The 12,732-nt window shown below is 37.2% G+C and overlaps 1 protein-coding gene across 2 annotated transcripts in view; it reads left to right on the top strand.

Moving 5' to 3' along the window:
* The window catches only part of Ercc6l2 (ERCC excision repair 6 like 2), a 104,955-nt gene that overhangs the window by 27,358 nt on the left and 64,865 nt on the right, over positions 1-12,732 (top strand). For both annotated transcript variants that reach the window (XM_059262754.1, XM_059262753.1), the window contains exons 8-11: positions 2,031-2,144; positions 4,317-4,436; positions 8,681-8,752; positions 9,363-9,508. In XM_059262754.1, coding sequence (XP_059118737.1) covers positions 2,031-2,144; positions 4,317-4,436; positions 8,681-8,752; positions 9,363-9,508 — 452 coding nt within the window. The remainder of the gene's footprint in view (positions 1-2,030; positions 2,145-4,316; positions 4,437-8,680; positions 8,753-9,362; positions 9,509-12,732) is intronic.

The following is a 12,732-nucleotide window of genomic DNA, read 5'->3' as shown; positions in this document are numbered from 1 at the left end:
TTTCCATTAATCTATACCTTGCCATATGGCTCGTGGCTTACCGGCATCTTCACATGCTGTTTCTCATCGTGGCGGCTGGCAGTGTCTCTCTGACTCAGCCTTCCACTTCCCAGCTTTATTCTCCTCCTTGCCCCGCCTATACTTCCTGCCTAGCCAACGGCCAATCAGTGTTTTATTGATTAATTAGCAACACATTTGCCATACATCCCACAGCATAGCAGTAAGACCTAGTTTAGAAATTAAGCTTCAGTTTGGTATCTGCTCACTTCTTATTCAGAAGTAGCCAACTTTCATCTTAAAATTCCATTTTATTTTCACAAATTTTTCATCCACTGCTAGTAAGAATGAATCACTGCTGATGAAACACACAACTCCTTGCCACAGAGTCTATTTAATAGAGACTTGTGTTAGTAGAACAACATGTTTTCTTAGAGACAAAAAGTTATGTGTTTTTTTTTTTTAATCTCTTTATTTATTTGGTTTTCTGAGACAGGTTTTCCTCAGGCTGTCCTGGAACTCACTCTGTAGACCAGGCTGGCCTTGAACTCAGAGATCCACTGAGTGCTGGGATTAAAGGAATGTGGCAATACTGCTGTTTTTTTTTTTTTTTCTTATTTATTTCTTCTTCTGTAATGATTACGGGGACCCAAGTATTTCTCTAGATTGCTTTTTATCCCATCAATTGGTTTTGCTGTTTTCAGTCATTTCCAATTTTGTAATACCCCATGTATCTAGAAATCTTTCTAGCTTTGTTATCAGATTTGGGGTTTACGCCTTGTTCCCCGAGTCAGATCTGGACACTCATCAGTAATCCAATTAAAAGAGCCAAATTAAAAGTGGAAAGCAGAAAAAGGAGATTTATTAAGCACAGCTACTTCGGGAAGAGGGACAAAGACCCAGCAAATTCCTCAAATCCATATTTTGTTGATTGTTTTTTACTTTTTGGGGGGGCCTGCCACCCAGCTCCCAAATAAATCACACAGAGGCTTATTCTTAATTATAAATGCCTAGCCTTAGCTTGGCTTGTTTCTTGCCAACTTTTCTTAAATTAACTGGTCTATCTTTACCTCTGGGCTTTTTCCTTTTCTTATTTCTGTGTATCTTACTTTCACTCTTACTCCATGGCTGGCTGTGTGGCTGACCTATAGCATCCTCCTCTCCTTGTTCTCTTGCTCTTTCTTTTCCTCCCAGATTTCTCCTATTTATTCTCTCTGCCTGCCAGCCCTGCCTATCCTTTCTTCTGCCTTGCTATTGGCCATTCAGCTTTTTATTAGACCATCAGGTGTTTTAGACAGGCATAGTAACACAGCTTCACAGAGTTAAACAAATGCAACATAAAAGAATGCAACACATTTTTGCATCATTAAACAAACAAATGTAACACATCTTAAAATGATATTCTACAACATCCATCTTCCCATTTCAGAAGTGAGATCAACACTTAAATAGAGGGCAAAGCAGTGCCAGTCAAGATGCTGTCCCACCCACCACTGACCCATCAGTGTCTCTCTGGGCTTTGGTCTGTAAGGTGATTTTACAAGTTGTTAGAACTGTGTGAAATCTTTCTGGAAATCAAGTTCCCTCTCTAACTGGTTCCTTTTCTTCCCATTGTGAGATTCCTGGGGAACTCCTATTTTCCTGGGCTCTGTTTCAGTCATCTGATAGTCAGGTTGAGAGACAAGAGTGTCTCTTTAGAGTATCTTCAGTTCTGCTGGGCTAGGCATAAGTAGAGAGTAGAGTCTTCTTTAGAACACTGTGACTACATCATAGTGTTGCTACCAGGGCCCTCTTATGGCATTCTGTCACTGCTCCATTCCAGAATGGAGACTCCCTTTTTATTAAATAAACACTAAATTACATTTCATGAAGAGTGATTCTAGGTCCATGATTCAAGGATATTCTTGCAAGTAGTTGGCCTTCACTGTCATAGATAATTAGACAATAAGTATTAGTGTTGTGTTTTATAATTAGTTATATAGCCTCATTATTAATGCTTTTCTTATTTGTGTTTTTTGTCCTTTCTGTTACAGACTAATTCAAGGGGTGAAAAAGTGAGAACTTTGTGTCTTAGTTACCTAACTGTACTGCAGAAAGTAGCTAACCATGTTGCACTGCTGCAGACCACCAGCACCTCCAGGCATCAGGTTGGGGTTGACTTTACATATCTCCATGATGCTATTGATATAAAACTGATATTGTATAGTGTTGTTGACACAAAAAAACATAACTCTCATCCTAAAGGGAGCAAGAGATACTTTATTCTGGAGCCATTTCAATGACCAGAGCCTGGGAAGAGAGATTTAGATTATCCCAAATTCCATTTTTTTTTTAAATTTATTTATTTGTGTTTTATGTACATTGGTGTTCTGCCTGCATGTATGTCTGTGTGAGAGTGTTGAATCCCCTGGAACAGGAGTTACAGACAGTTGTGAACTGCCATGTGGGTGCTGGGAATTGAACCTGGGCCCTCTGGAAGAGCAGCCAGTGCTCCTAACCACTGAGCCATCTCTCCAGCCCCCCCCCCCCAAATTCCATTTTTTAACATGGAAGCGGTTTTATAGTTTACTGAAGAAAGAAACTCAGAAATCTAGGCAAATTTTAAAATATATTGGTGGGTACATCAGAGAGATGGGTACAACAAGATGAGGGAAGCTTTTTTTTTTTTTCTAGGCCCAGGATGCTATCTGATGACATTCTTAGCTTTTGGATTGGTAGAAACTAGGACTCCAAATTATTTATCTCTTAGTCACAGAATGTTAGTTCTGACACAGATGTGTGATATTTTGTTTGTGTTCTGACAATAAAACTTGCCTGAAGACTAGAGGGCTGAGCTAGCCACTAGTTAATCATAGAAGCCAGGCGGTGGTGTCTCACACCTGTAATCTGAGCACTCAGGAGGTGGAGAGAGGAAGTGATAAGGTGGGGTGGAGACAGGATCTCAGCCTTTTAGGTCTAGTGAATCGGTCTAAGTGACTTCTAAGGTAAGAAGTCACTGGTGGCTGCTCCTCTGCTTCTCTGATCTTTCAGGTTATTACCCTGTTATTTGAATCCTGGTTTTTATTGGTAAGACTAATTAGGTTCACGCTTCAGGCAAGAAATGACTATTAGAGGGTGGGACTAAAACTCTGCCCAAGATAAGATAACTTCTGAAGCTGTAACATTCCAATCTATCCATAGTATTGCAGCTCTAATCAATCAATCAGTCAGTTTCTGCAGACACAGCTTCTTTACACTTCACACTTCTTTCTACTTCACATTATCTTAGCACAATACTCTTAAATGTGTTTTAGGTGACATTGAAGAGAAATCTGACTTGCTTATTTTAAAATATAGTAATTGAATAACAGAACCTGCTTAGCATGTGCAAGGTACTGAGCTCTATTTTCAGCATTAATACTAATAAATCTTTAAAGTAAAATTTATATATCAAGGAACGTGTGCACTTAAATTTTTAATCAGCATGAAAAAGCTTGAGCTTAAAGTGATAGCTGTTTTATCTGTCTGATAGTGTTTGTGTATTTGCTTTGGTATAATTACTTAGATAGTTAGCTGGGCAGTGGTGGTGCACACCTTTAATCCCAGCACTTGGGAGGCAGAGGCAGGCGGATCTCTGAGTTCAATGCCAGCCTGGTCTACAAAGCACGTTCCAGGACAGCCAGGGTTACACAGAGAAACCTTGTCTCAAACAACCAAAAAATAAATAAATAAATAAAGAAGAGATTACTTAGATAGTTGATAAATGAATTCCATGCAATCAGTTGCATCAAAATAACTGCTAATATTATGTTTGATTATATTTATCTTATATGCTAGGTAAGTAGATATATAATAATCTGTATATTAAATATTTAGGCTGTTTCCCAAACTGTCAGAAAATCAGTCCTCTCTAAGGTAGGGCTTAAGTAAGACCATTTGCTTTGATACTGCAGTTCTATCTTACTCTAGAGACAAGATCAGTAAAGAGGTCTCACTGTCATGTAAGGATATTTTCTTGTGCTGTAACTGGTACGATTTAAACTGATTTGAAATCTATTAAGAATTTAGTACAGTAGTCTTTGATAGTATTATTTACTCTTTAGGGAATGTTTGTTTCTTGTTTTGGAAATCTTGAAAAAGTAACAATATAATATCCATATCCATAGTGTCAAGGATTCATCAAAACCATACATATTTAACATACAGCTTTTGGATTTTGTGAATTATTAATGGAACTTATAAAAGGCAGATTATATTTTTTCTCATAAATAGATTTTTTATAAAGTTTTACTTTTTGCAGGTTTAAATATGTATTGAAATTTCTTCTTCTTTCTTTTAAGGAAACACTTTCCAAGAAGATATGTGATCAGGTATTTTCCAGATTCCCAGATTTTGTGCAGAAAAGTAAAGATGCAGCCTTTGAAACACTTTCTGACCCTAAATATAGTGGGAAAATGAAGGTATGTGCTCTTCCTTCAGTTTTCATTCAACCAGGGATGCTGCACAAAAGGTTTGATTTATGCAGTGGTACAGCAAGGACACCAGCTAAGGACAGGCACCCCAACAATAAGAAGTGGTGGAGATTATGAGCTCTGCATATAGATCAGTGCACACAATGGGTTCTTAGTAGCAGTTACATCAAATATACTTTAGACTTTTTCTTACCAATCTATTGGACTTAAGAGCACTTAAAATACATGCTGTTAACACATATGTGAAGAGACAGGGCCTCTATATCTAGACTGGATTTTCTGCCTCCATTTTTTGTTTGCTGACCTGGATAGTAAAATTGCAAGGGAACATTTGTTCTGCTCGTGGAAACTGACCTATGGCCATGTTATTCTTGGTACTGTATTACTAAAGGAGGGGTGTGGAAAGTAAGCCTAGGTTCTGTAGCCCTGACCTAAGCCTTCTGTGAACGCCTGACAGCCTCTAGCCATTTTGCTTGACCCCTCAATAGCTATCAAGAATCCTCATTTATGGGTTCACAGATTTTTATAGAACAATTTCCAGCCTTAACTATAATTAAGAAGATGGTAAGATATTTATTTCTTTTGGTAAAGGGAATAAAAAGGAAGTAATTCAAAGTAGTCAATTAGTTTTTTTTTTTATCTAGTTTCTTTTATCTATGCTTTTAGCCATTAATCTAGATAAGCTCAGTATGGTTTAGTTGCTTAAAACCTAGAAATTTAGTGAAACAAAATAGGTAGACATAGAAGTAGTAAAGAGGATTGCATTAAAAATTTATTTTTAAAAATAAATTAATTTGTATTCATGAGAATATCAAGATTTATTCCAACAAATAGTTAAAATATAATCTATTTTTTTATCCATTTTATTTATTTATTTTAAGATATCACAGCCATATTCATTGGAGTTTTATTTTTAGAAATTATAGTGTGTAATTAATATAATGATTAGATTTCATTTTGATTTTGATTTTGATTGTTGGAAGCTGGGTAGGCATCTTGGTTTGTATGGAGAGCAGTTTGTATGATTTGCAACTTCTGACTGATTGCTAGTCAAACAGATCTTGACAGTAATAAGCTGGAGATATGTACTGTAGGACTATTTGTTATTTATCATGTAATTAGCAGCATTACTTGTGACATACTGGTTTGGTGATATATACCCTATAGGCTTATCATAGAATTACTGCCTATGAGGCAAAGAACTTCAGATCATTGAGTTGTGTATTGTTTGTGAACTCAGACATGTGAATTCTCTTTTTATCCCTTGGAGAAAATATCACAGATCCACTTACTAAAAGAACAAGGAAGGCTAGGGAGCCCAGCTCAGTGCTGTGGTACATAAAGGCACTATGTTCATCTTTCTAGGCCAGTCTAACTAATTTGAGAAACTTATATCCAAAAATTCCTTTGCTATGAGTACTCTCAAATTCATAGGTAGATTGCCCTATTCTTTCTAGGCCATGTAAGGATCTGTATTATTTAAGCCTCAACATATATTGATGGTATTGACATTTTTGAATTTTTAGTAAAAGCCCTTAATTTATGGTTATTCATTTAGTGAATTTTTTTTTTCTTTAAATGAAGACCTGCCCAATGAAGACTTGCAGTCAGGAAAATAAAATTCTCTCCTTATTACTTATTTCTGCTTTTACTGTTAAATACCCCAAATTTCAACAGATCTGAAGCTATGTCCAATGACATGAGTAGAATATTTCTGGTTTAATACAATAGCATCTTCTGAGGGAAGGAAAAGACAAACCACAGACCAGAATATCTTTGCAAAACAATGAAGGATTGGTATCCAAAATATACAGAGAACTCTTAAAACTCAGTAGTAGAAAATAGGTAATCTAGCTTTAAAATGGGCAAAAGATTTGAACAGATACCTACTGCAAAAAGAAGGGCAGATGGCAAGGAAGTGCAAGGGAAGATGCTGCCCAGTGTTGTGTAACTGCAAAAATAAAATGAGAGGTACAGTTGCACAGCTATTAAGGTAGCAAAGTCCAGACTACTTGCAGCACCAGCTGCTGCTGTGACCCATTATAGGTGAAACTGCAAAATGAGTTGGTCACTCTGGAGAATAGTTTGGTGACTGATGGCAAAGCTTTTGGTAATGTTAAATGCATAGCATTTATAGGTGAAACTGCAAAATGAGTTGGTCACTCTGGAGAATAGTTTGGTGACTGATGGCAAAGCTTTTGATGTTAAATGCATAGCATTTAAAATATATTTGATATTTAAAATAGGAAAATGAAATCTCCTTACCACATTATCCGTTAGTCACATTCCTGGTTATTTATCCAAAAGTTAGATTTAGTGAATTTTACTAAGTTTAAACTTAGTAAAACAAGAGCCCCACCTAAATTTATTCATATTTTTCAAAGCTTGTAAGCAATCAAGATGTCTTTCAAAAGGCACTTGGATTAAACTGTGGTGCAGCCATAAAATGGCATAGTTTTTAACAATAAAAATTGAATGACACATGGTGGTGCATGCTTTTAATCCCTTCACTCTGGATGCAAAGGCAGAGGCAGGTGGATCTTTCTAAGTTCAAGGACAGCATTGTCTGCATAGCGAATTCCAGGCCAGCCAGGGCTACATAGTGAGACCTCTCAAAAAAACCAAAAAACAAAAAACAAAAACCAGAGAGAGAGAGAGAGAGAGAGAGAGAATTGAACACTTGGAGAACTGTTAAATGTACATTGCTAAATTAAAGCTAGTCTGGAAAAAACTACATGTTGTGTGACTCCATCTGTGTGACCCTCTGGAAAAGGAAAAACTCCAGAGACAGCAGAAAGATCAGGGGTTCTGGGGGAAGAAAGGTATGTAGGTAAAACAGCAGGGACTTTTAACCATTAACAGTATTTTATATGGTGTTGTAATGTAAAACCATGTCCTGATACATTCATCATAATTCAGAACTGTAAACAAAATGGGTGAACGCTAATGCAAGCTGGACTTCAGTTAACAATAATCGGGTCAGTATTCTTAATCAGCTGCACAGATACCTCATAAATAGTAATAATGATAATGATAATATTTTAATAATATTAGCTTTATATAGACGTTAATAGGAGGTATTATGGGGATATATAGCTCAGAGATAGTGTGTTTGCCTAGCATGCACAAGACAATGAATTAATCCCCAGAATTGCAAAAAGAGATGAGGGATGGTATGTGGGAGCTTTCTACACTTATACTCAATTCTGAAAACCTAAAAAAAAGACATGTATCAATTAAAAGTATTAGTCTTGTATAAAATTAAAATGCATGTCCTTCATAAAGTCAGTTATGTCATTTCAAAATAAAACTAAATACAAATAAAACTTTGTATGTTGTCAGATATAAAATAATATTTCTCCAGGCTGTGACATTGTACTCACCATCTGAGTATATTTAAAAAGACAACCTCTGTAGCATATGTTTTTCAAGGATTGAGGATAAGACTCAAATTTAGAACAAAGTCCTTGCTAGATGAACTATTAAAAGGTTGTTATGTTGAGTATAATTTTTTTCTTTAGATGCTTATCATCAAGTAAATAACCTAGTTTTTTCATAGTCCAATAAAACTTGGTACAGAAAATTCCTCTCCCATCTGTGGATTGCCTTTCCATGGTGTTCTGTCTTCCCAGGTATGGGAATGTCTGCTTAAAAACAGCAGATTCTGCTGTGTATTGGACTGTGCTTCCTCTCCAAAGACCTGAGTTTGAGGGTTGATTATTAGTACTTTGAGGTCAAAGCCCAATCTGGAAGTCAGGGTTTATGGTAAATAAACAAAGGGGAGAAAGTGAGAAGAGGTGTGTATCTAAGAGAATAAACATCAGGTCTTTCAGAACCTACCTAGATGCAACTGAGAGCCTTGCATTTTGTCTGTCTAGAAAGCCATTTATTTGCTAAAAAGATATGCTTTGCTAATTTCTTAACATATTGTAGGTATGAAAATGTATTCTAGAAATTAAATTAATCCATCATCTAAAATGCTTCTTTTTATTAAAACCTGATAAGATGAAATAGGCTTTGGGAACTTTACCGCCTCACTGACAACAGGATATTGAGTAGCAATTGATGTGATAAATATATTTGTTAACTTGGAATATGTAAAGGAAGTTAGCAGAGATGACTGAGGTTAGTGTTGTGTAGAACACTTTTTCAGGAACTCTCCAGTGCTGTCTGTAGGTGTAAATTGTACTTATATTAGCACTGGTCCACTCATGCCCTGTGTTTCTTCCCAGGTTCTCCAGCAGCTTTTAAATCATTTTAGGAAACACAGAGATAAGGTTCTTCTCTTCTCCTTTTCCACCAAGGTGAGTCCTGTCCAGAATATTCTTGCTTGATCAGCCTGCATCTCTAGGCATTAACCACAAGGAAGTAGCAGATTACTGTCACATTCTCCTCATCCACACAGCAAATTGTGGTGAGGGAAGCAACTTAGGCCTTCCCAGCACACTCAGTTACGTGTGGAAATTAGGTAGGGTGCCACCTTCTTAGCAAGATATATAAGATAAGGTTATATTTTCTGCTGACGTTCTTTTGAGATATTTAGAATATTTAAAGTTTAGAAAATGACACAAATAAATGTTTCCATAAATTATTTTACCAGTGTTTTTCTTTTTATTTGGTTTCAGTTTTGTTTTTGTTTTTTTAAATAAAAACTTATTTTAAAAAAAAAGATTGCCTCTTTCAGAATAATGGAAAGAAATACATGGGTTAAAAGTAAGAAAAGTATTTATTTTTTTGGTGATGGAAATAGAGTCTGACTGGGCCTGGCATATATGAGGAAATCACTCTCGCACAGAGTTACACCCAGGACCCCCATATCTATTGCTCATTAATCAGAAGAAAGAAATTGTGAGCACAGTGGTCAGTGATTGGACAGAGGCTGTGACTGACTGTGCTTCCCCTGCTTTCCTCCAGCTGCTGGACGTGCTGCAGCAGTACTGCATGGCTTCTGGGCTTGATTACCGGAGACTTGATGGAAGCACAAAATCAGAGGAAAGACTCAGGATTGTGAAAGAGTTCAACAGTACACAAGATGTGAACATTTGTCTTGTCTCCACAATGTAAGAAAATAAAACTTGATAGCTTGATTTCTATCTGGTTGTTTTTAAAACTATTTTGGGATTAATTTTCAACAAATAGGTTTATGTTGCTCTGTTTTATTTGACTTTAAGAAGCAGTAAAAATTTTATCAGTTGTAACTAGAATAGTAGTATTTTGAATTTTACCTAATCTTTTATTTCCTTATCATTCTGTAATTCCCCTTGTGAGGACTGGCTTAAAAGATAAGATCCCAGGACTTCCTGGGTAGTGTTGGTGTCTCAGCGTCAGTACCTGTGGGCTTTTTACTCAGAGCTTGGTACTGCTGCCTTCTCTGCCTTTGTCCCAACTGGAGCTTCTCCTGAAATTTTATAAGGAATAAATTTGTTCTAGCACCTACTTAATGAATCTCCTAGAAACACCTAAGGAAGATATTTGGGGGCATAATAAATACTTTATCTTTGGCATTCTGTGTGAGAATTTTTAGATTTGTTCTCACAGTTTTTGAAAAAGATAACCAGAGGACTGTAGATGTAACCAACCGTCTTATTAAATAAGAAACGCAGAACCAATGCAAAGAAGAAAGCCAAGAGGTCAGAGCTAAGAGCTAAAACCTTACCCTTCCTCCTGTGGTGGTCCTACCTCTCCGAAAGAGAGCTACTTCCTATGTTAAAGTCTTTATAAAGACTCTTGATTCTGCCTTCTCATTGGTTGTAAACCCAACCACATGACCGCCTCATCACTGCCTGTTTGTACAGACCTCCAGGTCTTCTGTAGTTGGTATTGAGATTAAAGGCGTGTGTCTCCAATGCTGGCTGTATCCCTGAACACACAGAGATCTACCTAGCTCTGCCTACCAAGTGCTGGGATTAAAAGCGTGTGCCACCACCGCCCGGCTTTCCTATGGCTTGCTTAATAGCTCTGACCCCCGGGCAACTTTATTTATTAACATACAAATAACATTTTAGTACAAAATAAATTATCACCATAGAGGACTTTAGAAATAAAATGTGAAATGCAAAAGTAGAACTAAAACTGAGTACTTGAGATGAGGTGAGTAGTCAAGCTGCTGTGGCATGCCTGTGGCATGAGCAGTTCTGTTGAATTCCTGCAGCTGAGAAAAGGAGATGCTTTGAACTTCATTTGCTGTGGATGAAGTCAAACATTTCTCACTTCCGTCCTTACATACAAAGCATTAAATGACATAAGTACTGCCTTCAGTTAAGTTCTGTACCACACCTCAGCATTGTTAACTTCAGACATGTCTTAACACACTGAACAGAGGTTCCAGCAGTACAGAGAACTTCATGACCACCTCAGGTCCAGTTTTCTGAAAACAGCTAACAGCTCTGGTCTCACTATGTCTGTGAAAAATCCCTACATACCAGGTACATTGCATTCCTAATGTCCAAAGAAAAACTTTCATTTTTAGAAATCCTATTGGAGTTTTATAGAACCACTTTATTTTATTTGCATTTTGTTCTTTATAATTTCTATTCTTTTAATTCTTTAGTAATTTTAATCACATCGTTAAAAATCTTTGTTTGTTGTGTGATATTTTGTGTTCTGACAAATAAAGCTTGCCTGGAGATTAGAGGGCGGAGCTAGCCACCAGTTAACCATGGAGGCCAGGCAGTGGTGGCACACACCTTTGATCCCACTTGGGAGGCTCGAGCCTTTAATCCCAGCACTAGGGAGGTGGAGACAGGAATATAAGGTGGGTAGAGACAGGATCTTGGCCCACCCCATTCAGTGTGAGGATTCGTAGAGATAGGATTGCCCCCATTCAGTCTGAGATTTTGTAGAGGTAAGACGTCTTTGGTGGCTGGCTGCTCCTTTTTATCTCTGATCTTTCAGCTTTCATCCTCCATATCTGACTCAGGGTTTTCATTGATAAAACTTATTAGGATCACAATTTATTTGTTTGTTTGTTTGTTTGTTTATTAATTATTGGGCTTATGCCATAGTACACATGTGGAGGTAAAAGAATACCTTTGTAGAGTCAGTCCTTTCCTACTTTTATGTAGGATTAGAGCAGTGGTTCTCAACCTTCCTAATGCTGGGACCCCTTAATACATACCTCATGTTATGGTGACCCCTAGCCATGGAATTTTTGTTGCTACTTCATAACTGTAATTTTGCTACTGTTAGGAACTGTAATGTAAATATCTGTATTTTTTGTTGGTCTTAGGCAACCCCTGTGAAAGGGTCATTCTAACCTAAAGGGGTCTTGACCCACAGGTTGAAACCTCTGGATTAGGGAATCAGACTCAAGTTCCGAGGCTTAATTTTTTTTTAAGACTGGGATCTCACTCTGTAGCCCTGTCTGGCCTGATGTGGACCAGGTTGATCTTGAACCTGCTTCTACCTCCCACATGCTGGGATTAAAGGCATGCACCACCACACCCAGCCACTAAAATCCTTTTATTAGTGGTATTTTACTATATTTAGTTTTGTATTTGGAGATGCTAATCATCAGGCTGTTTTCTCAAGCTCTTGCTTCTGGTACATGGTTTCTTTACATATTTTATAGGTTTGCGTTTTGTTTTCCTGATGGAAATGCTTTGGAGACCAGTTGTTCCCCACTTGTGTGGTTTCCCTATGCCTTCTGTTCTGTTAACTGTCCTGACCAAGGCAAAAGTTCCGTGTGACTGAATTCAAGACGTTAATTCTTGGCATAAGCCGTTACATAAGGGACCATACCCACCCTTTCTTTGACTTTTGCCTCTTGTCTGTATCTATTAACTACTGCCTTTTACTTTGTTGGGGATATTACTGTTTTTAACTCCTGCAGAGCTAACTAGATTAGTATCCATAAGTTAGCTTTAAAATTTGGAGATCAAAACCCAACATTTGCATTATAATTTTCTGAACATTTTTTAGTGTTGGATTAAGTAGAACTAAGATAAGCTCTCTGTGTGTTACCTTTCAGCCAGCTCAAGGGATATAAGCAAACAGCAGCCAAACAGCTCTCTGTTCTAATACTTGGTCCATTGTTTTATGTTTACACAGTTGAGTTCACTTTGTATTTCAGTTATGACCCATTTGTACCATTTTTTTCCCTCTATCAATTTTTCCCTTTCACATTTTATCTTTTGTTGAGTCCTCTGTATTCTCAAGATTTTCTGCTAGCAGCCTTTGGTCACATCATCTCAAACACAGTGTATTGTTTTCTAGGCCTGGTAACGCTGTCATGTTAAGCCTTCTTCACTACTTTATTGCATTGAATCCTTTACCCATATCCCAT

The sequence above is a fragment of the Peromyscus eremicus genome, chromosome 5 (genome assembly GCF_949786415.1).
Source record: "Peromyscus eremicus chromosome 5, PerEre_H2_v1, whole genome shotgun sequence".
NCBI classification, from domain to species: domain Eukaryota; kingdom Metazoa; phylum Chordata; class Mammalia; order Rodentia; family Cricetidae; genus Peromyscus; species Peromyscus eremicus.
This window is presented reverse-complemented; position numbering and strand designations above follow the sequence as displayed.